This window comes from Melanostigma gelatinosum (genome assembly GCF_949748355.1).
Source record: "Melanostigma gelatinosum genome assembly, chromosome: 20".
NCBI classification, from domain to species: Eukaryota; Metazoa; Chordata; class Actinopteri; order Perciformes; family Zoarcidae; genus Melanostigma; species Melanostigma gelatinosum.
In genome coordinates, this window is record NC_136653.1 from 18,312,294 (window position 1) to 18,339,874 (window position 27,581).

General features: G+C 43.4%; 1 protein-coding gene across 1 annotated transcript; it reads left to right on the forward strand.

The window, feature by feature from the left end:
* The first annotated feature begins 2,247 nt into the window (after nt 1-2,247).
* On the forward strand, nt 2,248-26,515 carry sh3kbp1 (SH3-domain kinase binding protein 1). Its single transcript, XM_079291584.1, has 19 exons — nt 2,248-2,375; nt 7,464-7,621; nt 12,181-12,295; nt 13,347-13,453; nt 14,141-14,279; nt 14,498-14,577; nt 16,323-16,412; nt 20,417-20,486; nt 20,880-20,974; nt 21,124-21,219; nt 21,326-21,377; nt 21,465-21,536; nt 22,225-22,360; nt 22,484-22,554; nt 22,723-22,829; nt 23,274-23,399; nt 23,708-23,919; nt 24,191-24,254; nt 24,695-26,515. Exons 1-19 carry the CDS (start codon nt 2,372-2,374, stop codon nt 24,731-24,733), a joined length of 1,833 nt encoding a protein of 610 aa, XP_079147710.1. The 5' UTR covers nt 2,248-2,371; the 3' UTR covers nt 24,734-26,515.
* The last annotated feature ends 1,066 nt before the right edge of the window (nt 26,516-27,581 follow it).

Here is a 27,581-nt window from a genome sequence, read left to right on the forward strand (position 1 = left end):
TATAACCATAAAGAGGGTCTTACTTTCTTAAAAAGTCAAACATAAGGTTCTGCCCCATTTATTTTCATTCAGTCCCTAAATGCAACATTTCAGATGCCAAAATGAATATATCCAAGGAAGGGTTTGAGGCGCGTGCCAGTACTGCTGAGGCTTCTCAGCGTGTGTGGTTGCGTGTTTTTCCACATGTACAGTAGGTGGCAAAATTTAATTGAGGCTGAGCACATCGTGCAGTAGCAACGCAGTCCCAGACGGTGTCACCTCAGAGCTTGGTGTTAAAACTACCTCTCATCTCCGGAGACATTAACCTCCATCTCTGGATGAGGAAACTATTTGTCTCCCTCAAGGCAAGCTGCACGCAGCAGCAGCACAGATGGTGATGTTTGTTACTCCTTAGATAAACCACCTATTTTACATTTCAGGCAACCATTTACATTTCAAAGTGGGTTGTTGTGCTCGTTAGGAGCCAGGTTGGATGAATGGATTCGTTGGCTGTTGTGGGACAGTTTGGTGACAGGATGGTCTCTCACTGTGCAACCGAATTGCGCAAGAATAACACAAGCAACCGAAAACAACTCTTATTTGAGATGCTGTTATATGATACTGATTATGATGGTACATTTACAGCTTTTACACAACACAGGAGAGCTTTTTTTTCTTTAGCATTGAACAATGAGTCACCTTATGCAGTATATATCATAATGCAGTCCATACAAATCATTTACACATTCATGTCAAGGTCTGATCATCTCTCTTGCGTCACAGATAAATGAGATGCATTCACAAAACCGGTCGGTCATGTGAATGACATTTTCTCTGCTCTCTGCAGTAGTTAATCATATCAGATCATATCAGATCATATCAGATCTTCTTCATTGTCTGCACAGCAGCTTGTTCTGTCACTGCACCCAAGTGACAGCTGTTTGTGAAGAATAATTGAAATTCCTCGTCTCTTTACTATCGCTGCATCATTCTGCTGCTGCCAGCACATTCATTCTGCCCTGCATGTAATCAGATCCATAGGGGACAATAACACTGCAGGGCGTAGCATGGTGTGTGTGTGTGTGTGTGTGTGTGTGTGTGTGTGTGTGTTTATCATGTGTTTGATAGGGTGTCTGTTTATTTAAACTATCTTTTCGTGAGATCTACCTGAAACTATGAGATTCCACTGATTATACAAATGCCATAGTCGATTTGAGTTCATCATATGAGCTATAATCCCCTCTCAGTGCAACGCTGGGGTATACTGCGTGTGAAGACTTTGTTATCGCGAGATTTGGGCCACAGGTGCGAGGCTATGAGCTTAGAAGGATGCTACCTTCAAATGCTGTTGGCAATATTGGTGTTCTTAATGAAACGCTCATGAACAACCCTGAAAAACTGATAGAAGTTAGAAGATACTGAATTCACTTGTCTATTATTTGAAGAATATAGAGCAGAATAAACATAATGAACTCTATCATATATACAGTATAATTAAAGTAAATTACAATTCCTTTAATTGGATTGAAACATAAAAGGGGCGTTGTATTAAGTCTATTTTAGCTATTTTCTAAAATAAAACTATATTTGCAAGATATATTGTCACTATTTCTTACCGAGAAGTGTTTTTATTACTTACTTTGCATCCTGTGTTTTGTATTTTCATATGGTTTGTATTATTATATTTGTCGTTTCTAATATATGACTCAATCTTGATTAATACCTAATTTTCCTGCATGTACATGTAGCTACCTCACTATATACATGTGTATACCAACCTGTTAATTAATTGTGTGATGACTTGTCAATAAACCAATTAGTCGATTTAATCATTGTTTTTGTCATTTTTTTAAACAGATATTCTCCAATTTGATTTGATGAGTATTTTTCAACATGCATGATAATCAACTCGATATATTAAGTTTTTGAACTTGTTTGTAGACATTTGTAGACTTTTAGCTGTGGGATACTATAATGGGCAACTTTCACTGTTCAAAATAATCGAATTTAATGACCATGTTGTAGCATGCCGGGTGAAATCCCCAATTTCTCTTATGAAACAGATCATTTTGAGTCACCACCATCTGCTCTGAGTGCATCACGGATTCAACAAATCGCGTCACATTGCTCCCAATTCTTGCTGTGGTGAAAAATGCAAATAGTGAAGTCGGAAATTACGCGGTGCACCTGAAGGCAACGTGAGAGAGAGAGCAAGCGCGAGAGAGAGAGGAAGGAATATGGTTTCATCAGACGCTCCTCCCGTTTCAGCGCTGCTTTAGCGGAGCTATACGACCAGGAGGTTGGGGCTCGGTCCGGCACAAACCTCTCACAACCACCGTTCCCCGTTACCGACCAGCCTGCAGGAGCACTACCGGCACACCGGGACACATAAATGGGTGAGATGCGGCACTTTTTATTTTTTGGTGTGCTCTTAATTTAGAGAATGCGCCCAAAAATAGCATCCGGCGCCTCTGCGCATCTGGATGGGCAGGAATAAACGCCCGGTCCAGATGCGCGCGGGGTTCAGCCTTCTCTCCGTCCTTCCTCACCTCACCTCCACTCTGACGTCGCTTCACGACATCGCCGAGCTGTTTGCAAGAGACCGCGCGGGTCTTCTTTTTGGCGTTTCTCAGCGTTGCCGATGCTTTTTATTCATGGTCAGAAAGCTGCGCGTGGGTGTGCAGCGCCTCGGCCGCGCGGGTGCGATTTTAGGAAATCGGCGGGTCACATTGATGAGTTGCAGATGTTGACACGTTTACAGTCACAGTGTGTCTGTCTTGCCCATTGTGTTGCACAGTGTTTGACTCTCTCTCTCTCTCTCTGTGAATCAAACAGGCCTGACTGTGACATTCCTCTCATCCTCCATCATTTCCACCGCGCTGCTGCACACAATGCATGACACTTACGGTAACTGATAGCAGCAGGTTTTGCAGGGCGAGTAATCAATCAATTAAGTGCATGTTCATATGTGCTCAGTATTTCCCAGTTAGCCATGACAGGGCCGGCGGGGGGTGGGAGGCTACTTCCCTTTCTTTGTCATGCTACTTTTTCCATCTGTGATCCATTCCTTTGATTGACAATTAAGAGAATGTTCTACAACATAATGAAGTCAGCTTCTGTATGCACATACTTTGGCCTCTGTCTCTGCTGCATGTAAACAAACAATGCACAGCAAGAGTCTAGGGAAACACACACACACACACACACACAATTATAAACAACCGTCAAGGCTGGATGACCAACTGGGAGAAGCAGGCGATTCCCCCATGGGCCTATAGCAAATTCACTGTGTGGCTGCTGTGGCTGCTTAATTAATTCCATAATTGGCTGTAATATGCACCACTAATGAGAGCTGGAATGGAAATTACAAGGGCCTTTAAACGGGCCTTAGCTTCACCTGGTTTCAGTCATACGTCACAGTCACAGAGTTCATATCCCTTTATGAATCTAAAGGGTTATGCAATGCAGGAGGGTGGTGGTGGTGGTGTCAGTGGGGGCCCCCCAAAGTGTGTTAATCCATCCATGACATTTGTAGATGGAAGAAGTTGTCTAATTCAAGATGTTCCCTCAGTGACCACTTTATTAGGTACACCTGTACAATCTAAACACAATAGTTCTGCTGTAGATTCCACCTTTAGACATTTTTATAATGTTCAGTTTTGGGCGTCCATCAGGGGGCGACTCATCTGGTTGCAAATAGAAGTCAGATTGTGTCGAAGTCGATGAGAGAATGACTCTTCTCTCTTGATTTGTGACTTCAGTGAACATGAGTTCATGGTCTCAATCTCGAGTTTCAAGTCTTCTTCCATGCAGCACGATGTTCAAAGTTTGGTTGTACTTAGCTCGCCCCTCTTGGAGAACTTCTGCTTGCAAAGAAAAACAAGATGTCGACCGCAAGAAATGCAGAACTCGAGGCTGCAAAACAGCCGACAAACCAAATGAGTGACGTCGTGGAGACTCTACGGCCACTTCTTACATGCAGTCAATGGCAGAAAGGGACAAGGCTTAACGTTTGGTTCCTGCAACAACCCTTAGCGGCTCTTCAAACTCTTCAAACAATGTTTGCGAACAGCGGCCTCCTGGGTGAAAGTCCTGTGTTAGTTTTTCTACCACCCCTCCCATCTTGTGACTTTCTTTTTTTGTTATACGCAATATTATACCGCGCAACTGTCTAACGGTTGCTCACTATATTGCTCTGTGTCGCTTGTTGTAATGAATCACTTGTGCAAAGTGATTTAGTGTAAATAATTGAAATACTGGGAGATAAGAGTGCTGGGAATTAGAAATATTCAATGCAGGTCGAGGGAGTACAAACACTTTGTCACAAAGTGTGCAACAGGGCGATGAGCTGAGCAGAGAATCGTTGGTATGTTCCTCTTTAATGTGGGAGAATTGGCTGAAGTCTGTGATCCGATCCGGAGTGGGAGTGGGTGGCTTTGTCTCCCAGAGGACTCCAGTCCAGCCTGAATGTTTGACAGACAGAAAACACGCAGCTGCTCTTGACGTCATCAGCGACGGCACAGAAACAAACTCACAAACTAAACCCGGGTCTGCTGCAAAAGCAGTGAAACGTCAGCGTGGCTTTGCAGAGCTCGCTGTGTCTGTCTGTGTAGTTTCCTCTTATCTAAACTCACTGCAGCTGCTCGAGGACGCCGCGGGTCCATCTCAGTTCCTGTATGCGGGTTCGCTTCTCGACCACTTGAGTGGGAGTTTGGTTTTGTCTGCAGGCTTTTGAGATATTTGGTCTTTTGTCTTCTCAAGGCCCCTTCAAGCCTTTCACACAGTGTTTCAGTGTGTGTGACCAACAGTTCAAAAACATATATGTATATGTATATATATATATATATATATATATATATATGTCCCATCATGTATGCTATGACACAAAGCCCCAAATCATCATATTTGAGATGCTTTTTGTGTGTAAAATGACTCAAACAATAGATTACTGCGCAAAATAAAAGCCGATTTCTTTCTTTCGAATGACAGGACTTTGTGCAACTTTGGTGAAGCATGAAGTTGGTTTGACATTAGTTCGCGCAGACAGAGTCTTTATTAAATTTGATTGAACTAAAATACATATCTTTGTAGACTGTACTTTGAGCTATAGTGTGATCAGACCTCAACGTGCAATGTGGTGCTTGTGCACTAACCGTTGCACGTTTATTCCAGCCGTAAATGCAGCGACTCCCTTATTTGCTAACGTTCCTCAAACAGGAGTAAACAATGTATTTGTTGGGGGCTAATTCCAGCTGTGTAATTTGGTGCTCGGGTGAGTATTTATTTAAAGCAGCAGGACACCGTGCATGTGGAATTGAGTCAAAATAAAGTACAGCGTGTGTGCTCGTGGTAATGAGTGCAACAGAGTGGCTCACTGATGCGTTTTAAATAGCTTGTGGATCAGAATGGAGGGAGCTATATCAGGCTTTGGATGCACAGACAGCAGATGTTTTTCAGGATAAATTCATTGATGGTTTTGGTGCTTTCATGGGAAAAATATCAATTCATTTTCACACCGTTGCTGTTTTTTTTGTAAGAGTTTGCAGTGAGTCTCATATTGCTCTGTTGTGCATCGCTGGTTCACATCTATTCCTTCATCATCTAAACAATGAAGGCTGTTTGCTTTTGTCAAATCGTATCCGCAGAGCTCCGATCCCCCTCTTCCTGCGTCGCTTCACACCAGACCGAGCTCCACTCCGGAGCCTGTTTGCCGTTAACTTTGTGTCACTTTTAACTTGCACCCGTCTTTGCACTCGGCTCTGTGCAGAGCCACAAGCTGTCGTCTTCTTCAGTGGTGTATGTGCTGTTGACTGACGTGGACGGGTGGGTGGACCGCAGCGTGTTTGTCCCGTGCTGCCACTCAGACGACTGCCACAAGCTATCAATTCCCTGCACACACTTCTCCTCACTAAAGAAACAACTCCTTACATGAGATGTGCCACTTCCCACTTCCCCTGAAACTGTGTTTGTGCCACGTCGCTGTCTCATCTGCGGCGAATCTTTCTCAGTTATCTCACGCCAGATCCATGTCCTCCCCATCTGCGCACCAGGGCAAACACATAAACGGTGTCTATGCAAACACTCAGCGACGCCCTTCCACTTCAACTGCGTTCACAAGAAGTGTGGTCTTGTGGTCAATTGTGCCCAGTTTCCTCATTTGGCCTGTTGGCGTGTGTATGTTACAGTATGCATACGTGAATGAGGGGAGGAAGCCGGTGTCTCTGACTCATAGCTACCCCCTTTTTAGGCTGTTGTTCCCATGGTTACCCCACCCCCGAAACTCCCCCGCATTCATCCCCCTCCCCCCCCTTTAGCTGCCCACACAGTTTAGACACAGAGGCCGATGTGTGTGTGTGTGTGTGTGTGTGTGTGTGAGAATGTTTGTATGCGTGACGTTTCTAACATATGTTACATTGAATCACTTCCAGCGGCTCGTAAAGGGAATGATAACTCTCTTTCCTGTTCGATTTAAAATGACAGACTGTACATTTTTATCTACCTCGAGCAGCAACCGTATATACAGTTATATGCTCGATCACTTTTAGTAATTATCATCATCAGAACTACACTAGAGTTAGCACAACATATGTCAAGATGTTTATTTACATCTTGTTATTACCCAAGAAAGAAGTCTAGGAATTTGCGAACGAGAGACAAGAAGAGGAGAAGACTGCAAGTCAGCAAACGTGGATGTAAAGTATGTAAGATGTTATGTTCAAAACAAAAAATAGGGATTGTAAGTCCAAATTCAAACGGAAAAATATGTGGTCTGTCGTTACAAATCCCGGGGGAACTGTGATTAAGGATTGGTTAGGTCGTGGTCCGGGTTAAAAGAAACCAAATGTTGATCGCGGCTGGAAACGAACAGCGGCCTCTTTTTCCCTCCATAAGAAGAACGTCGCGTGACGTCATCGGGGGTGATGGCTGAAAGCACCGACGCCGAATGTAAACACGACCTTCGCTTTTAATAAGTGAGAGAAAAGCTGCGATCGACGAGTCCAACGTGACTTTATGTTGTACTGATGGAATGACTGCAGTGGGAAATGTCCATGATGATGAATTTACCGTTCGACTTGTGACAGCACAGGGAAGTCCAACTTCCCCTTTTTCTTGCCCTTTATTTGTTTGTGATGTATTTGAGGAAAGGAAAACACTCATCAGAATGAGAGCGGCCGCAGAGAGGAATTAAATACAGTTTACTTCAACTCCGCAAGATAAACGCACACTCCTACAACAACAGAATGCAAGTCACTCTGACTTGCATTCTGCTGTTGTAGGAGTGTGTGTTTATCGGCGAGGTGTTTGTCTTTCACTTTCACATTTGAATAAATAAAAAGAAAACCGGCAGAATCATCACACTGTAAACCACTGTACCAGAGAGTAAATACAGAACAATGTGACACCTTTGCTGTTTTGACCTTTTATATATTGCGGTTTATTGACAACACACTTACTCTCTCTCTCTCTCTCGGTCTGTCTTCCAGTGGAGGCCGTGGTGGAGTTCGACTATGAGGCTCAGCAGGACGATGAGTTGGGCCTGACGGTGGGCGACATCGTCGTGAACATACGGCGGGACGATGGAGGATGGTGGGAGGGCGAGCTGGGCGGACGCAGGGGCCTGTTCCCGGATAACTTCGTCAGGGTGAGTTGTCGCAATATATTTCCTCCGCTCGTTCTCACCCGCTGCGTAAAAGCCACGAGAGGCGCTCCATAAATAGCAGCAGACTAAACATGCGGTTTCCAGTGTGCCACTGCAGGATGGCTGCTGCATGGGGCGTTTGTGATTGTGCTCTGAAACTCTATCAGACGTGAGAGTTTGACGTCTTTTCATGCTTTTGTTTTTGTGAAGTTTGAGATCGGACAAAAGAGATAAAGTTATGTTAAGGTTGAGTTTGTGGTCAGATTTGAACTTGGACAAGATTGAACTGCATGAGGTGGGTGTGAATGTGGGATTGATGTTTTCAGAGATTGTTGAACGCAGACCCACGCGATTTCCGATGTCGTAAACTGCTGCGAGGAGGGAGTTTTCAGAAGCCGTTTGTCCATCTGACAAGCACTTCTAATGAACATGTTTTGATGCTTTTATGATAAAAAACCCAACATTTTTCTCATGCAGTCTGTCTGAAAATTCCTGTTTTCATCCTCGGTCTCAAACGCAGCGTTTTAAGCCGACGGTCGGGGGGGGAATCTGGTCCTGGACCTTGGTTGGTACAGATTTTGGGTCCAGACTTTCTGCTGATGTGAGGCGTTTTACAGCACCACCCCGATAGTTTCAAACATGTTTGATATTTACAGCGGCTATAACCACAATAGCCAATGAAAGAGACGAGCCGGAGCAGCTGACGTGTTTCCGCAGCATCGGTTAATGTTCAAGCCCTTGAGGCTAACGCTAGCTAGCATGCTACTTTTGATGGACATTAAAACTGAACTCTAAAAATCTAAAATCTCACCTGAAAAAAATCTGACTTTATTTTTACAACATGGGAACTTTAAGAGTTAGGGTGCATTGAGAGGCTATCATTAGTTGGCAGCAATAGAAACAACAATACTTTTAACAAGAGGCTAAAAATGTCAGACTTGTTAATTCCGCACATCTCATGACTTCCTCTTTCTCTCCCCTCTAACTTTACGTTTGTGTCTTTGGTACACCGAGCTGACTGATCAGACTACAGCTATGACTGCACTTCGGTTTTTATTCTAAATTATTTGCTGCACAAATCAGAGCTAAAATAATAAGCAGCAATTTGGACAATCGATTTGAAGTAGTTATTGAAGCAAAATTGCTAAAATGGGAGTACATGCTGGTTTTCTGTATCTTCTTTGACAGAGAACCGAATACACATAAGCTTTGGGTGATTGATCGGACAAAACAAGACATTTGAAGATGACACATTGGGCTCTGGGAGCATGTAATGGACCATTTCCTCACATGGAAATGGTGTCCTCGGGTGATGGGGACAGTCAGGGCGAACCTCCCCGGTTCCTTCCAGTGTTTCTGGTGGCTCAAAGTAAGTGAGACGTGTAGGTGTCAGAGAGAAGATTCGGCTTCTAGTACGAGTAGTAAAACGGTGTTCTCTGCGGTAATGAGAAAGGGGGAAGTGTCTTGTTCACTGTACCATGAGTGGGAAGTAGAAAAGTGTGCTGCAAGGGCAGGACATTTCGACAGCGCCGCTGAAGAAGCCAGTCTGTCGTCAGGTTTGTGCTGACTGAATGTCGCAGCTCTCGTTAACTGTCAGGGAGCCGGACAATGGGCCCGTGAAGTCCCACCGACGGTGTGTGTGTGTGTGTGTGTGTGTGAGAGAGGCTGTGAGTAATGCAGTAATGCCAGACTGGTGTGTCACAAGACTGCAGTTATGGGAATCAGCGACATTAAGCTTTGCCAGGCTGATGAATGTGTGTGTGTGTGAAGTGGGGGGGATGTGGACAGACAGTTTGAAAAGGGAGACGGGAAGCAATGGTATGCACGCAACCCCCCTCCCCCTCCCCCCTCTGGTGCCGTCATGGCTGACAACCGGCACAACACAGATTATTAAGGTGAAGGTCAATGAATTACGTTTTAAAGATGTTTTTTGTTTCGTTTTTTAGGTCAGCTCAGGTTAACAAACTGCTAATTGAGGACTTGGCGGTTAATTCAGCGACGCCACCGATGTTACGGAGAGTCATGAGACTTATTGAGGACGGATTGGTTTGTGTGTTTTTCTCAAAGCCTGAAGCAGTTATCAGCTGTCCAACGAGCTCAACAGATTTTTATCTTAAAACCAGATTTGAGTGCTCAGCTCTCAACGTTAAAGAAATATCAGCAGAGATACTTTCTCGATAGCTGCTCAAGGATCAAGGACCTCCAATGTGCACAGAACACTTTTTAGAGGCTGTGATCGATTCGTCAAGCAGATTCATATTTTAACTCTTTCAGCTCTGATGTGAACCATAAAGGCTCACGAGATCTGGAGAGAGAGAGAGAGAGAGAGAGAGAGAGAGAGAGAGAGAGAGAGAGAGAGAGAGAGAGAGAGAGAGAGAGAGAGAGAGAGAGAGAGAGAGAGAGAGAGAGAGAGAGAGAGAGAGAGAGAGAGAGAGAGAGAGAGAGAGAGAGAGAGAGAGCTGCAGTGTGGATTCTGCAGGTGTTTCCTCCTCAGATATGATGAATCACGTCGCCTTCCTCTCCTATTTTCAGCTGGCTTTCCTCTGACTCTCTGTTACCTCCGTATCCCCGCAGGAGGAGTTGCAGCAGAGCATGATTGCAGTCCAAGTCGTAACAAAGGCCTCCGAGTGCAGCGCAGTTACTTGGCCTTGATTTCCTTTTTGCAGAACCGTGCAGCCATTGTTCTCCTGTTCCACAACTCAGATGTATCAATGATTTAACACAAGCCGCCTTAACAGATAGCAGATGGATTTAAGAATGTCTGTCTGTTGCTTTTCTTGAAGCATAAAGCCAAACAGCTTCTCCTCCACCACTCGTTTAAAAAAGAAAAAAGCTGCTGGCCAACGAATGGCGCAGCGTTTTTTGTGTGTTTGTTTTGCGTGGGTTGGCTTGTGTCTCCGAGTTCAAAGTGTTTTTGTTTTTTTCACAAGTTAGTCTGTGCGTCTGTGCAGGAGAGTTTCTGAATGAATGAATGTGTGTGTGTGTGTGTGACTGCAGAATCAGTCTGTCTTTCTAAGCTCTCGTACATCAGCACTGCATTAGCCTCCTTAACCAATGCAAGCACCACGTGGAAAGATGAGTGTGAATGACCTCAGAGCAGAAATAAGGAAACATGGCAGTTTAAAAAGGAACCTCTGAGTCGCACAGCTCTCTGTCGTTTCACTGAAAATGCTCCAATAAACGGAACTTACATTAACTTGCTTGTTGTTGTTGTTGTTGCTCGTAGTAAGATGAGAAGATTTACACCACTCTCATGTCAACGCTGTGTCCGCCGTGTCTATAGCTTCTTCTTGGATGTGTGCTTATTGTCTGGCACCTGGTCGCTATGTTTTTATAGAGGTTCACACCCACATCCTGAACACAACAGAAATCAGAAAATGCAGGCGGAGGGCCAGGCCTCCACAGATACAGACCACGCTGCACACTTCTAGTGGGGCTTAAGTGATGATTTACAGAGATTGTTTTGTTTTAATTTACTCCTTGTGCCTTTTTTAAGTTTCAATTATTCACTTCCTGTTGGAAGAAGAGGGCACACACCACATGTCAGAATTGAATTGGCCTTTCATCTCTTCTCTGCCAAATGAGTTTGCTTCTTTTTTTAACACAAAAGCCACACTTCCTCCAGCGCCATGTCCAGTCTCCAACCTGGGCCGCTCCTAAAATGGCTCTTAGCCCAAGATGATCTTCGGCTGTTGTCTAGGAAACGTCTTCTCTTGCTGGTATTTTTGGATCTCAGAGGCTCATTAAGGCTTTTTTTTTTTTCCACACCAGGCCATACACATGTTTGAAGTGTGAGTCAGTGTACCAGCACGCTCCACTGAGCCGCGTTGGCCACAGGGCCCGGGGCTTATGAAACAGTGTCATGATGAATGTGGTGGGGAGATGTGAGACGCCACGTCTACTTCTTCTGGGTCTCTGTGCGCGAGCGTCACCCCCGCGCGCGCGTGTGTCGTCTCCCCATCTGGCCGCTTGTTGATTCGTCTGTCGCGCGGCGTATTTGTTTGCCCGTTCCCTGGATCAGTTTGGCGCGCCGTCTCGCGATTCTTCACGCGAGTGAAAGTCGTGCTGACGGTTGCGTTTTTGTTTGTGCAAGCTGAAGGTAAACACGAGGCTCACCTGCGTTACTGACATCTAATACTGCAGCGCAGCAGGGTGAAGAGAAAATACACCGCAGTTGCATTTATTGATAAGCAAGTTTATCGCACAACAAATAACCGTTATTATTTTTAGTATCCAACAGTTGTTGTATTTAATTTTAAGATTTTATTCAAAATGTGGTGCATCAGTGTCATTTCAAATGTAGATGATTGTATGTTTGTGCTTGATTAAAAAGTTCATGTCTTATATTGTTTTTGTAATAAAGTTGCCATTTAGACAAACACACATTTGCAGCTTTAAAGCTTTCGTTCCCCTCTTTCTTTCTCTGTCCTGTCTTGATTCATTCGTGCCGTATTTTTGTTTCTGTAACTTTAACTTTCTCATCTGAACCGACGTTTTTGTTCGTGCTTCCTCACCTCCTCTTCCTCCCCCACTAATCGTCTCCTGCTCCTCTCTCTTCGTAGGAGATCAAGAAAGAGGCGAAGAGGGACGGAGGACAGGCGAGCGTGATCAGATCTGACCTCTCCAATGGGAGAGCCAGTCCCGTGTCCGACCCCGGCGTACGATCGGGCAGGAAAGGTGCTCAACTCTCTCTCACACACACTCATACTCATACTCATACTCATACTCATACACTCACACTCACACTCATACTCATACTCATACTCACACTCACACTCACACACTCACACTCACACTCACACTCATACTCACACTCACACTCACACTCACACTCACACACTCACACTCACACTCATCATCAGCAGCAGACAGGTTTAAGTCTTCAGTCTCAAACATGGATCCTATTAGTGTGACGAAGGATTTGGGTCAAGTATTCCTTGTACACACACTCGGTATACACACGTGGTCGAATGCAAATACTAATTTGAGGTACTTCTACTACTTCTCATGCCACTTTATACTTCTACTCCAACAGTTCAGAGGAATGTTGTACTTATCTAATTTACCTGGCAACATTTGTACAACAGTCACGGCGGTACGTTTTTTACTTTTAATACTTTAAGCACCTTTTCCTGATTATTGTCTTTTAGATTTAACTTGCAATGTAGTATTTTAACAACGTGGTATTAGTGCATTTACTTAAGTAAAGGATCTGAAGTATTCAGACCACCACTTACTTCTTATACACTGAATACTTATTGCTCTAATATTTATATATGTTTGTATTGTTACTCTTATTGTTTTTTCTTATTCTTATCTTGTAATATTTGATCAATCTCTGGCACAGGAATAAATATCTTATCTGATACTGTACATGCATACACTGCGCTACATTTCACATGAGGGGGGACACCTTGTGGACAGAAGAGGAATCGCAGGGCTTCGTCTGCCCCATCTGGTGTGGAATGAGTCAAGAGTAATGAGCAGACGAATGAGTGTAAGACAAACAACTCAAAGGCCGGTGGGAAGCGTTTGGTAAGACTCTAATTGAAAGGTCAGAGGTCGGCGTTACAGTCTTCAGCCACGAGGGCTTTTAATAAGTCCGAGAACACCTGTCTCTCACACTAAGTCTTGGATTATGGATAAGTGTGGGAGCCAATTATATCACATGTATGCCTAAAATATGTCTGTATGTGCTCTTGTGGTGTGTGTGTGTGTGTGTTTGCAGTAGAGCAGATCCGTAAGCGGAGATGTAAAGCGGCGTTCAGCTACGCGCCTCAGCATGAAGACGAGCTCGAGTTGAAAATAGGCGATGTCATCGACATCATATCAGAGGTAAGACTGATCACTGGACCCACAGTGAATCACAAATACACTTTATGAAGGCCAGTCTGCAGAAATACGCCTCCATCAAACACACAAGCAAGTGTCCTATTCAGCACATTTCTCGCTTGTTTTATAAAGAGATATGTTGGGAGTAAACATTAGGCCACACACATGTGATGAGAGATGACAATGTTGTGTTTGTTTAACCAGAGAGCATTGACAAGTTCAAATTCTTTAATCCAAATACCAAGTATAAGGAGCTCAGGTTTGTTTTTTGTGTGTGTTTTTCTTATGTAGCACAATGAGACTACAGACTGCATTTGGTTGTGCGACCCGGTTGTACAATGACAATAAATGAATTTTCTAGCGTGTGTATATACGGCTGAATTAAAGCTGCTACAGCTCTGCTAACTGAAAGGTTTCCAGGAGCCGAATGCAGTAAGACATCCTGGTATTTTTTGCCGTACTGCTTTTGACATACTTTGTATTGGGACATCTGGTACATCTTGGTGCTGTAGGCACAGATTGTTTGCGAAATTAGTGTCCGATGCTCTTCTGGTTTTCTCGGCTGCCACTGAAAAAGAACCTTAAAACTGAAACACAAGCTCTTCCTCTTTGGAGAGTCGGTGCCCGTGTAGATATCTGTGTAAACCTTTGCTCTGGTTTCTCTGTGTGTGTGTGTGTGTGTGTGTGTAGGTGGAGGAGGGCTGGTGGGAGGGATTTGTAAATGGGAAGACTGGAATGTTCCCCTCCAATTTCACCAAAGTTGTCCAGACGGAGTCGGAAACGTCCTCCTTGGACACATCGCAGGAGGAGCTGCACAGCACACGCACCAGTGAGTCTCAGCCAATCGGATGGTGGAAAGGCCGTCGCATATTAAAAAAACATAAGCCACTGGCTCTGGTTGTTGTATAAATAACTTTGGATGTTTTGAATTACCATGACATTTACTTCTAAATGATGAAAATGATTCTACTGACTCTACATTTGCAGAAGTGATGAAGCGCGCATGTAATATCTATTCCGTGTGTGTGTGTGTGTGTGTGTGTGTAGGTAAGGACAGCCCAGGCAGTGAGAGTGATGGAGGCGACAGTCGGTCAGAGATGGGGTCAGGAGAAATCCAGCCCAAGAAGGTAATCCATGTTGTACAGTTCTACGTTGCTCTGCACTTCGTCTAAACACCAAAACACACTGGTCTTAGGACCATCATCATCATCTAAACATCATCTAAAACCCAAATCTTCATGCCCTGCAGCGCACACTGTGAGCCTCACACACGGCCGGATCACGTTTTTAAGTGTCATACGGAGCGAATGTTGGCTCCTTGATTTCAAGCAGTTGCAACAGCGTCTCAGTTGTGCAGGGAAAGTAGAACTAATAAAATGTCTGTACTCGCCCCCTCTCCTCTATCCACCCGTATGCTCAGAACTTTCTCAAATACACACGTTTTTGACGAAATATGTCGAAAAACACATCTTCTACACGTCTTGTGGTTTATTTTTAAAGGAACCGTTCAACCCAAAACCAAGAAATACACATTTTGTTACTCTTACCTTGTAGTCTAGATTGTTTTGGTGTGCGTTGCCTAGTTTTGGAGACATTGAGAGATATTTTCTTTAATGTATTCATTTGGTTTGTGGTGCTTAAAGCGCCAAAAAAAGTCAACCGCAATGTCTCTTTCAAAAAACCCTGACCCGGTTGCTCAAGACCATCCACAGACCTCGTTGTGAGCAGTTTCATGGAGGAACTACTTTCTTTCAACCATAGTTCCTGCAAGACACCGCTCACAACAAAGTCTGTGGCTGAAAAGAGGAAATGGAAAAATATCTATTTTTGTTTTGGGGGTGAACTGTCCCTTTTTAAAGCAACTTGTATTATTGGGACCAATCAGAGCTTAGGAGGCGGGGTTAGGAATGGAGATATCGCTACCTATCTACATTAATTACTGCAGGGGTGAAGTAATTGTGCGGACCAACAGGAAGTTATCAGCACAAAAAGCCAATAACATTTTTCCATTTGTATTTTTGCAGAAGATAAACTCTGTGGCAAATCAACGTTTATGATCCGTACATGTGTTGTTCAACAAAGATAAGCTTCGCATATAAACTCCGCTTTTATGATTTTTGGAGCGTGAATACCGTACAAAGTCAACGTTAGGCTATAAACGAACTACACCACAGTCACATGAGCGCGAGTGTAAATGACAAAGTTATGAGAGGACTATTTACTGACGCATTTTAGACGTCGTAAAACAAAAACCTTAAAATCGCTTAACCTCGTGTTAACAGACTTTATTTCAGACATCTAACCAGAAACGCATAAAAAAACCAAAATATTGACTTCAAGACGAGGGAACTGGGAGTGCACAAAGTGCTGACTCAGTTCCTGGTTTTAGGACTCATTCCTGCAGCACTCTATTCATGAAATTGATGCAGATATAGAAAAACAACTCCTACATCTATTTTGATCAGTGTGAAAACCGTGAGCTGCTTCTCTCTCCTGATTGGTCGGGGCAAAAAGAGATCAGCAAACATTGAATGTCACTGTTCGGGTGACAGAGCGACGTGAAATAAAAATAAAAAAGTCAGTGTGACAATCGGATCAAAAACATGGCTGAACTCCCAGCTTGTGTGACTGCCAGGGACAGATGTTTTGGGAACAATGTGAACATTCAGATCATGCTGCGGTGGACGTGGCGACGCATTGAAATCCACTGAAACAGCTGCTGCCTCCCACAAGGCTTCACACGTTCAGGGCCACCAGGGGTCAGTGTGTGAAACCCAAACCTCAGATTTTCCTTTTCAGCGACGTGTTCCTTTTAAATATTGTGTTTAAATTCCAGTGTTTCACCTCTTTTTTTTTTTCCTGCTTCCTGTAGGTCCGAGGGTTTGGCTTTGGTGACATCTTCAGAGACCAGCCCATCAGGCTCAGACCTCGCTCCATGGACGTGGACTCAGAGGGGGACAAGGTGAGACACACACACACACACACACACACACACACACACACACTTAGTTCATACATGTTTGATACTGTGATCATTGTATTCTGTGAAGCTAAGGAAGGAAGTCCCGGCCTTGGCTCCTCCCCTTCCTCTGTTTCAGTTTTACAGCACAGGAAGTGGTTTTATGTTGACTGACACACACACACACACACACACACACACATCCTGCAGGGATTTGACAAGCAAAGCAGAAGTGAGAGCTCGGCAGGGCAGAGAGAGAGAGAGAGGGAGGAGGGGAGGTTTTACAGTTTTTCACTGACGTTTACACATTCACACACACTGTCTCCTGCTGCCGGCGCTGATGTAGCAAAGCTCTGTCTGTGTTTGACTGGAACCAGAGGAGAGGATGGTAAGGTCATGTTTTCTCTATTTCTGTTCCTCTCTCTCGTTTGTCCCCCATTTGATTTGTTTTATTTCCATCCTCTGTCCGTCACGTTCTTCTTCTCTTACCCTTTCAATGTGCGCTGTTTCACGTGAGATTGAACAGCGTTTCAAGTGTTGTGGTTTAGCTGCGGTGGACTTTCAGGTTTGGGGAAGTCGGTGGAGTCAGCCTTATGTTAACTGGTACATCATGCAGAAAGTGTAGATTACACATTAAATGTGTCTGTTGATGATCAAAGTACCATTTCAAAGGCTGTGTCTCTGCCAGGAATGCATTGTTTGGGGGAACTGCTAAATCCGCTACTCTTTTTGGCATGAAAATAGTCAAATTCGTGGATTAAATGACCAAATGACAAAGAAATTTAAAAACATACTTACTTACTCCCATTGGTTTCTGGCGATGCAGATACTTTTGGTTTGATTTGCAGATCTTTTTAAAAAGGGGTATCGGAAAAAAAGGGTCAGAAATAAAAAATGTAGATGAAAAGTTCTGCAAATGAAAATGTAAATTATCTGCATTGCTGGAAACCACCAGGAGGAAGAAAGTGTGGGTTTGGTAATTGTGGTGAACTGACCCTTAAATTCCAAATCTATGACTTTGACAAAAAGTTTTAAAAAGGTGTTCATGTTTCCCATTAAACGTTAATCGTGGAAGGTTTTTAAAAGCACATTTCACCCATCAGGAGACATTCAACTTTAGATTTATTTTCTCCTTTATTTTGTAATCTAAACCTGCATGAGGAACATGTCATCCTCTGAGTAGCTGAACTGAGACTAATAGATGAAGAAAGTGAGAGACGCGGGATGGAAACACATTAAATTAAGAAGGTAAAGAAGAAAAAGAAGCAGAATGTAAAGAGACTTTTAGAAGCCAGAGAGGCGATCGAACCTTCCTGCAGCTCCTCCAGACATCTGAAGGATGTGTGTCAGCCTGGAGGCCGTCATGTTGCTTCATGGTGAGACATGTCTCTCTAATGAGGCTTTGAAGGAGGTGACAGCAGAGGGGGGGGGGGGGTATAACTGAACTAGAAGGTCAGCTGCTCTTAAAGTGGGTGAAGTCCTAATGTGCTGCATCACACAGAGTGTTTTACTAGCTGATGATGAGTTCGATTATTTTTGTGCCAGTATTCAACATCGTTCAGCTCTGATTCTGACCAGAGGGGAAGTGTTTCATCCAGACTGTGTTTCACCCCCCCCCCCCCCCCCCCCCCGCACGTTATCAGTCATGGGAGGTTTATATTTAGTCTGAGCTCTTCTCTCTGTCCTTCAAGGGCGACATCAACTCTTTCCTCGTCAAATCACTTGTTGCGCAAATCAAAACATGTACATTCAAGAAATCTGTTGTGGATTTATTAAACTTGGCCCCAAAAGAGAGATTATTTCCTGTTTGTACTTAATACTGTAGAGAGGTGACTGGAGACAAGAAACGGGCAGAAGACTTTAAGCCGCTACAATAAATCACCTTTTTATTTTATCAATGGATGAATGGACTGTGTACAATGTGGGGGAAAGAGTGTATTTCAGTGTCTTTTAGCTCATTGTTTTGGTTTCTAAGCCTTCAACTTCACTGTTTTGGTTCATTCTCACCACTTTCATCAGCGTCGTTTCATGGATGTGGGCAGTTGTACAGCAAACCACCTAAAAACACATGAAAAGTCCCCTCCAGAGGCCGGACACGTCAGCATATGTCATATAAAAACATTCGCTGAGTCATTAATGCCACATTAGGGTCGTTCAAATGGACTCACTTGAAATCCCGAGGCCACACGGTGCAGCTCAACACTTTACTTATGGTTGGTGATGTTTACTTAATTCTCACCGTGTGTCATTTGACAGTAGAGTAAGAAAACTGACGGCTTTATACGCGTCTTTGAAATTCCTCCGGTCACACTTTGGTTTACAACGTCGCGGCTCTGAAGCAGCCAGATGTGCAGTACAGTAAATGCAGCTGTTGGGTCATGTGAGGTTTCTCCTGCGCTAAATAAGAAAATAGTTCCTTTTTTTTCCTTGTTGAAACTAACTTCAATACATGACACTTCTACTCCACTGAATTTATATTAAAGCAATAATTTCTGTTATTTTTTACAAACCAAGATTTACATACAAAATATATAAAGAACATTTAAAACATGACTCATTGTCATAAATTAAAACTACCCAGTATTTAAAAATTGAGGCTAAACTATGAGTCAATTCATCAATTAGCTAATTAAAAAAGTTATCAAAAAATCAGCTGTTTTGATATTTCTCATGAAGCACAATATATATCATTCAACATGTATAAAATTAGCTTCACCTCAACTAAAATACTACATACAGTCAATGATCATTTCTCTCTATTAAGTACTTTTACTTTTGATTCTTTGAGTACATTATCCTGATCATAAATACATATTTTAACTTAAATGTCTGGTGTGTAGGATTTGGCGGCATCCAGTGGTGAGGTTGCAGATTGCAACCAACTGAAACTTCTACCGTGTGTTCAGGCTGAAGGAAATCTTCAAAGTCAGTGTTTGGTTTGTCCGTTCTGGGCTTCTGTAGAAACATGGCGGACTCTCAGGACCCACTCCTTATAAAGATATGAACTGCTCATTGTAAGGTAACAAAACAACTCTTACTTATAGGTTAATATTATATCCCATGTCGGCCAATAGATCCCCCTAAATGCTGCAGACTGTCCTTTTAATCAACACAGTATTTTCAGTGTATTATTAGTACTTTTATTTGAGTAAAGGATCAGAATACTTCCTCGGTCTGTCTGTAAGAGGCCCAGAAACATGTGATACTTGGACATGGAAGCGTCTCTGTGATGTTGTAATGATGTCTCAATGCTTGTGGCACCACATGGGTCTCATTAGAGAGGGAGGGGGGAGAGAGAGAGGCTGGCGGGGGAGGCGCTGTGTTCCGAACAGAACAGAGCTGTGTGTGTGTTCGGGACAGACCGGGTCTTGTGAATGTGTGTATTTGTGTGTTTTCCTGTGGAAGAGCCACCCTGGTTCCACAAACACTGTCGAGGGATCCACTCCAGCCAGAAAACAACGGCTCCTTTAATAACCGACACCACACGCACACACACACACACACACACGCACACACACACACACACACACGCACTGCATAAATCCGATCTCATCCTCTCTAATTAGATGGGAGCTGTGGGACATTGCTGTCCGCTGGAGGAAAGTGATTCCTTCAATTTAATTCTTTATCCTTCAGTTTATGATTTTTCAGCCTCTCAAATATGGATTTTTTTCTTTTTTCCCCTGTTTAATTAAGATCACATTAAACTCAATATCTTTGGGTGTAGGACTGAACAAGTTAATAACCGGTAGATGAATCGATGCGTTCGTTAGTTGCAGCCCTGCATTCATTGAGGAGTGAACCACAGCTCAGTCAAACCAGGTCACGATCGTTTCTAGAGACGTCGGGCAAACTAACCCTGGCATGAACAGGAAGTCCAGACCGAGTGGTTACACACACTGAAATAAGACCGAGATTACACCGCTGGTTGCAAAACGATGATATCTGCTGAAGATCTCTGCTTTGATGTGAAGCTAACGGTTTTCTCCCATCTGTCCTCCTTCCAGGTGAACGAGGGGAAAGCAGCGAGCGTTCAGCCGGAGACCATGAAGACTGAACCTGATGGCAAAGCCAAAGGTGAGACAGCTGAACTAAATCCAACACAAACAAACGATATAATCTGATGCGACAAAGAAACATTCGACCATTTTCTAAAGCATCCTGAAGTTTTTCACGTAGAAGCTTTCTTTAGCCACCGCCTTGTAAATACCTCCTGACTGATGTGTTCAGGTGCTTGTGGAGAACTCCGACATCAAGCTTTTGGGAAAGCTAAAGTATTGCATTAACAAGCTGTGTAGAAAAATCCACATGACAAAACAATACGCAAACATGATTGTTGTTGGAGAGATGAACCTTTTTTTCATGTAAATTCCGCTTTATTGTCGTCGTACATCACGGGACTGGACAATGAAGTGCAATGAAAACCTCCACTCGCTTGTTTTTCGACTCTTATTTCTTCTTGATTGGCAGGGCGGGAGCTATGCAAAGTCCTCTTTCCATATGAAGGACAAAACGAAGACGAGCTGTCACTAAAAGAGGGCGAAATCATCAACATCATCAGCAAGGTAATTCAGAACGTGTGTGTGTTTATACGGCTGCTTTTATTCTTGCATCGTTTGGCTGCTTTGATTTGCATCCAGGTGCACGTTAAATACGCCGAGCAAGCGTTTAAGGTGCAGCTCGGGCCAAACGCACTTTGCGGTCTTTTGTGCAGGAGTGCGCCGACGCGGGCTGGTGGAAGGGGGAGATCGGGGGCCGGCAAGGTGTCTTCCCAGATAACTTTGTCAAGCTGCTAGACGTGGATAAAGAGGTGATCTTTTTGGAGCGAGGAAACATGCAGGAGTTGTTAGAAGGCAGGAAAGCCTCAAAGACACGATGCGTGATTAACATGTTTTTATGTTTCTGTGCGTTTCCAGAGACCAAAGAAACCGCCTCCTCCCAGTGCACCTTCAGCTAAACACACCACAGGTACAGTAACGCCGAATGTCTTTCCTCTCTGGTGTTTCCATGTTCTGAGAAAAAGAGAGAGAAACCTGTAAAAACTCTGACCTGTAGAGAGAAAGTCGGAGGTCAAGAAGGTTCCTCCCGAGCGACCTGAGCACCTGCCGCAGAGAGACCAGGATCGAGGTACAGTCCAGACCACTTCGGCTCGGCCCGCCTTCAGCCTGCAACTTTCTACTGATCCGTTCAGCTGGCAATGGACGGATCACTAACTAACACGCTTCATATTAATAATCCGGCATTTGATTTGCTGGAAAGGGTCTCCTTGTGTCGTATTATTACAGCACAAACAGACAAATTATGAATTGGGGACATCGCTCTCTGATTGAACTGCTTACAACTCGCACACACACAATATCTGAAACTTGTGGCGATGGGCCTCAAGAAGAAGCTATTCTGTAAAAGTATACGGCTGTTAGGTAAATGAAGTAAAAAGTACTTCATATTGGCCTGTGAAATGTAGTGGAGTAGAAGTATAAAGTTGCTATTTCTAGTTATTTGTCAAATAAGTCCCTTACTAAATCTCATGCGCACTCATAAACCAAAATCAACTGATGGTCTCTGGTTATTTCCTTGCTTGTTCTGTTTTTCCCTCCCAGCCTGGGGCGACTCCAGACCTTTCTTCTCCTTCAGTTTTAATCTTTAACAACCTTCTCTGGCTTTGCATCACTTGTACTCCTACCTTGCCCTCACCTTATTATGCATGCATGCTTGTGAGTGTACATGTGTGTATTTATGCCGTACAATACGTTTGTTTTCTTTCCCTTTACCTTTGAACGTGTGTGCGTGTGTGTGTGTGTGTTTGTGTGTGTAGTTGAAGAAGTGAAGCTTGGAGACATCCCCAAGCCCTCCCTCCCATCTCCCCTTCCCAAGAAACCCCTCCCCCCAAAGACAAGCACCTCCTCTTCCTCCCAACCCCCGCGGCGTCCTGAGAGACCGCCCACTCTAGCGTCAGTACACACACACACACACACACACACACACATACACACGGGCTCTTACGAAAAAGAAAGAAATCCCAAATACTCCTGAGCGTATACAGCCTAATGTTGTTGTATGGTTTACCTGCTCAGGTGTGAAAGCCCCAAGTCAGAGGGCGGGGCTTCGACACCAGATTCTGCCCCTGACAGGTCACATGACGCTGGTGAGTTTGAGTGACAGGCGCATCGACCCGCTGAGATCAAGATATGGTGCCTTAGTAACTGTCGGAGCACTCTCTCTGTCTCTGTCTCTCTGTCTCTCTCTGTCTCTCTCTGTCTCTGTCTCTGTCTCGTGTCAAACAGCTGATGATCAGCTGTTGTTTGTGTTTCAGATGTGGACCTCAACGTCGTGGTGGCGTCAACGGAGAAGCTGAGTCATCCGACGGCGACGCGGCCGAGAGTCACCGACCGCCGGCCTCGATCACAGATCATCACACCAGTGAGTGTCTCTAATCGGCCCACCGGGAAGACGTGTTGCTGTACACCACTGTGTCACCAACAGGGTGGAAGAAGCACTCGCATCACTTGACGTAAACGTAACAATACCACAGTGTAGAAATACTCTGCTCCAAGAAAAGTACTTTAAGTTTACGAAAGTAAAACTACAAAAGTAGTAACATCAAAATATACTCTATTAATGTATATATTAATAGTTCATTTATTAACAACTAAAAACTATTAGTACTGATCAATACAAAGGTTAGTGTTGAGTCACGGTGCAACAACAAGAAACTTACGTGTTTTCTTTTCCTTTTGAGCATTGAGAAGTGGAGCCGTTCATATGGATTATGACTGTATTTAAATTTCATATTTCTGATAACAGTGTCTGTAGAGTGCTTCAGAAAGCCTCTGACTTTGCACTGACTAGATGTCTGTCTTGCAGTCTTCCCTGTCCAGTATGGACCTGGACTCCCCGACAGTGATGGACAGGAAGCAGAAGGAGGAGCCGGAGTCGGTCCCCTGCAGACCTGTCGAAGTTTCCACGAGGAAAGGAGTCCCCGCCGTCCCTGTATGACCACATTCATTATCACTATTTATTCCATCCAGCAGAGGGCGCCACGCCACATATTTTCATGTTTCTCAGCAGTGTGTAAAAAGTTTTGAAAGGTGGATGTCTTTCAGTTGCCAAAAACAATCTTGTTTGTTACGATTTCCATTTTTCTCAGCACTTTATGGACATATTTTCTGTCAAGGGCTCACCACCAAATCATACATATTTACTGTCATCTGGATTCCTAACTACCAGCTTATATTTTAGATGGAAGAATTCCTGAATTCATAATATCCTCTCTGATCTGTGTTTACATTTCCTTTCAGGCACCCGACAGTAAAGCCCCACCGCCCACCAAGCCCTCTGTCCTGACCCTGCCGAACGCCGGCCATCGCCCCGCCTCCCCGTCTTCCTCCTCGGGTCTGAGCCCCTCCCCCGAGCTCAGGCATTCACCTCTGACCCCCCCGACACTGGAGGAACTCAGGAACCAGCTGAGGGACCTGAGGTCCGCCGTAGAACTGCTGAAGAGCCAGCACAGGTACGTTAAACCTGGAATCTTTTAAAACTTCTTAAATCACAAAACAAACCTCATGGGTTAAGTTCCAACACATTGATTTATCTGTGTTGTTTTTATTGTGGGTGTTTTATTTCCGTTTATTAACTTTTATTTGCTGTCCTGTAATGTTTTAATCCTGGTTCACCCAATGTAAAGCACTTTAAAATAAAGTGGATTATTATACCTGTGTGTGTGTGTGTGTGTGTGTGTGTGTGTGTATATTGGAGTCATGGTGTATTTGTGTGTATTTCAGGCAAGAGATGAAGCAGTTGACCAACGCGCTGGATGACGAGAGGAAGATTCGTGTTAGTTTACAGGTGAGACGAAACAAACAAACAAAGCAGGTTCTGAAATGAATGGCATTAGAAATCTCAGTATACAGTAATAATATGTATGTACTGTATATATTGGGTGTAAATTGGTTCATTTAGAGTTCATTGTTGAGCCTTTTAGAAGAAATGCCACAGGAAGTATAAAAAAATCAAGAAATACCGGATATAGGACACACACGTTATGAAAAATGCTGTGATCATTGGATGCAATCGTACTCATACTTTCTGGTTTTGGTCAGGACAAAAAACAAGCGATGTAACCCATTTTGTAGATTAGATAATAAAGTGATGAATTAAATGTGAAAACCACTCGTTGTCGAGTAACACTGGCGTACTCTCATCCAGAAAGGATTTTAAGAGCAGCAGCGAAATGACTTTAACCGCACGATGAATGAAACCACAACACGCGTGTCTTTGTTTGACAGATGGAAGTCGAGCACATAAGGAAGAGCCTGTCGAAATGAAGACTGAAGCGTCCTCTTCTCGCCACATCGGAGGTCAACATTTGAACATTCTCACTGTTTGCCGAGACACTTCAGCCAAAACAAAGTTTGTGCCAAATGATCGTCGGGATCAACATCAGCGACAATACAGTACCATGGAACCATCCACCTTCCTTCCCCCTCCTCTGATGTCGCTTTATCCAGCGTTTACTTCTTTATTTGTTTGTTTTTTATTTTAAAGAGGCTTCTCTTCTTAAGTTCACTGCTATCTTGTCAAAGCTTGCTGTGCCACCGGTACTCGGAACGATGACACAGAGGCTTCCGTGGCGACCTCGCTGGTACTTCTGGAGACTCGACCTTCGTAGCCCGGTTGGTTCAGACGACCTCTGTGCTGGTCTGTGTCCACTCTGTGGCCTTCACCTCCTATCTGTGTGTGTGTGTGTGTGTGTGAGAGAGAGAGAGCGTTTTGGTTTTCCATCCATATGGGGACCAACAGTCAGATTGGGGACATCTTTGTAAAGTGAGGCTGTTTTGGCCCGACCATTAATTCTTCAACGGGCAAGATTATGGTTCAGATTTAGGTTGATCAAAGCCTTTATTTTGAGACACATCATTCGCATTATGGTTGCATTGTTTTATACACTGAGCCTGATGTTTCTATGGTACACTGCAGGCGGAGGATTTTTCGAAACATCAGCCATTAACAGCCCTGACCTTTTTCTTCTTGATGTCCTAACTTTATAACTTGCAGTCAAATATTCCACCTGTTGGGAGGCTAAAACTATAAGCACATCATGATTCTTCTCCCTTTCAATTTAATTCAGTCTTATCAACATGACAAGTGCTGATACTATCGGTGCTAATTAGAAGAATAGTTGGACATGTTGGGAACTAGACTTATTTGCTTTATTGATGGGAGTTAGATGAGTAAATCAATGCCACTTTATACGCTAAATGTGAAGCTACAGCCAGCAGCTAATTAGCTTAGCATAAAGACTGGAAACAGGAGAACAGCTAGCCTAGTTCTAAAATCCAAGCTCTGAAAACAGAGCTTTAAAAAAGACAATTTGTGGTTTTTCGATGGCAGACAGTCACTGCTTCCACTGCTCTTTGTTTTTTTATATGTAGGAAACAAAAACATGATATTTATTCTTTACAGAAGCTGGTGCAGCTTAATGCTATGCTAAGCGTCTCGTGGTATCAATCTTCTCATCTAACTCGGCGAGAAAGCAAAGAAGCGCATTCCCAACAATGTCAAACTATGTCTTTGACAAAATCCAAAACTGCCCTGTGATATTTGGCTGCAAACCAATGCGGGGGAAAAAAAGCACATGCCACTGCACGAACACTCTTATTCAAGACGTCTGTCATGTGAAGAGCATTGCCTTCTGGACCAAAACATGTTTCACCTTGTTTTGCTTTTGCACTTTTGCACCACGATTCCAAAAATCCCCCCCCCCCCCCCCCCCCCCCAAGAAACAGACAGGGTTGGAGGAATGTAGTCGGTGAAAGGACCTTACAGGTAAAACAAGATAAAAGTGTGTGTGTGTGTGTGGTAGCATGTATGGCTGTTTGCCTCCCTTCCTTATGCACAGAATCTATGGCAACCCATCAGTGTGGCCTTCCTGTTCTTGACTCCAAATCTTTCTTTTTCTTTCTGTCTTTCTTTCGTATGACAACAAGAAAACTGCTACAACTGAGTCTACAAGTTGTTTTCTTGACTTGGTCCTTTCTCTCCAGGATAGTGATAAATATATATACTTTTTATATTTCAGTGTAATAAAGATGCTATTATGTACTGTACATGTGCATATTTAGTTTGTCTTAAAAAAAAATACCAAATGTTTAAATTGTCTGCTGGTAAAATGTGTAATATACAGTATTATATGAAGGAGCATTTTGTTACATTCAAGCAAGTGCTGCTCTTTCACAGATTGCTTTCATAGGTCGGTGTTTTTGTGCAGATGACTGATGTAAACAGGACATCTAAGTGAACAAAACGAGAAGTGAAAGTCTCGATTCAGCATCAGCTGCAGTGAAACCACCGCATTTATTCAGATGCAACTGAAAAAACATGAAATTCCTGAAAATGTTTAAAAGACACCATGTCAATGAACTGCACTATTGGAGTTTACAATAGTGTTTAGATGTCTAATGGTTTGTTAGTGAAAACGTCTTTGTTGGGGGATTAATTGTAGGAAAACTTTTATATTTTCCCAACAGTATAAAATGCAAGGTGTACAGCAGCATGAGCCAATAGTGAACATTAACGCATTTTACTGCAAAGGTCTGCAGTGAAAATAAAAAAGATGACGTTAAATGCAACCCAAAAGGAAAATAACTACAAGAACAAAACAAAGAAAAACAACAATTAATATATAAATACAAATGCAGTCAAAGTGAGTCCAGATATTGCAAAAAGACAAATTCCTAATTTATGTTGACATTTAAAATGATTAGTTTGCAGTTTCTCCATGTTTGTGCAGCCAACTGAAGCATGAAGTCTTTGAAAATATATATTTGTTGCTAGAACCATGTCCTTCAAAAGAGCTGTTTTAATAATGTAAGAAGGGATAATAAAAGAGAGCGAGAGAGAGATTTCAGATTCACTGTTGCCAGGGCAGCTGGACTTGTTCTCATCTAATAAGTTTGAGGCACTTAAATATAGGAGCTGCTGTTGTTGGCCGTAGTCCAGTCCATTTACTTACAAACCTATTTCGGAATCAAATGAGATAATTACTGTAAATATTCTACTCATGTCTCCTCGAAAAGACACCAACATAGAAAATGATAATCTTGTTGTGGTTCTTTAGGAAACACTGGAACCTTTCCAGAGAAGGACAAATGACACTGACCCCATTCGGGAACA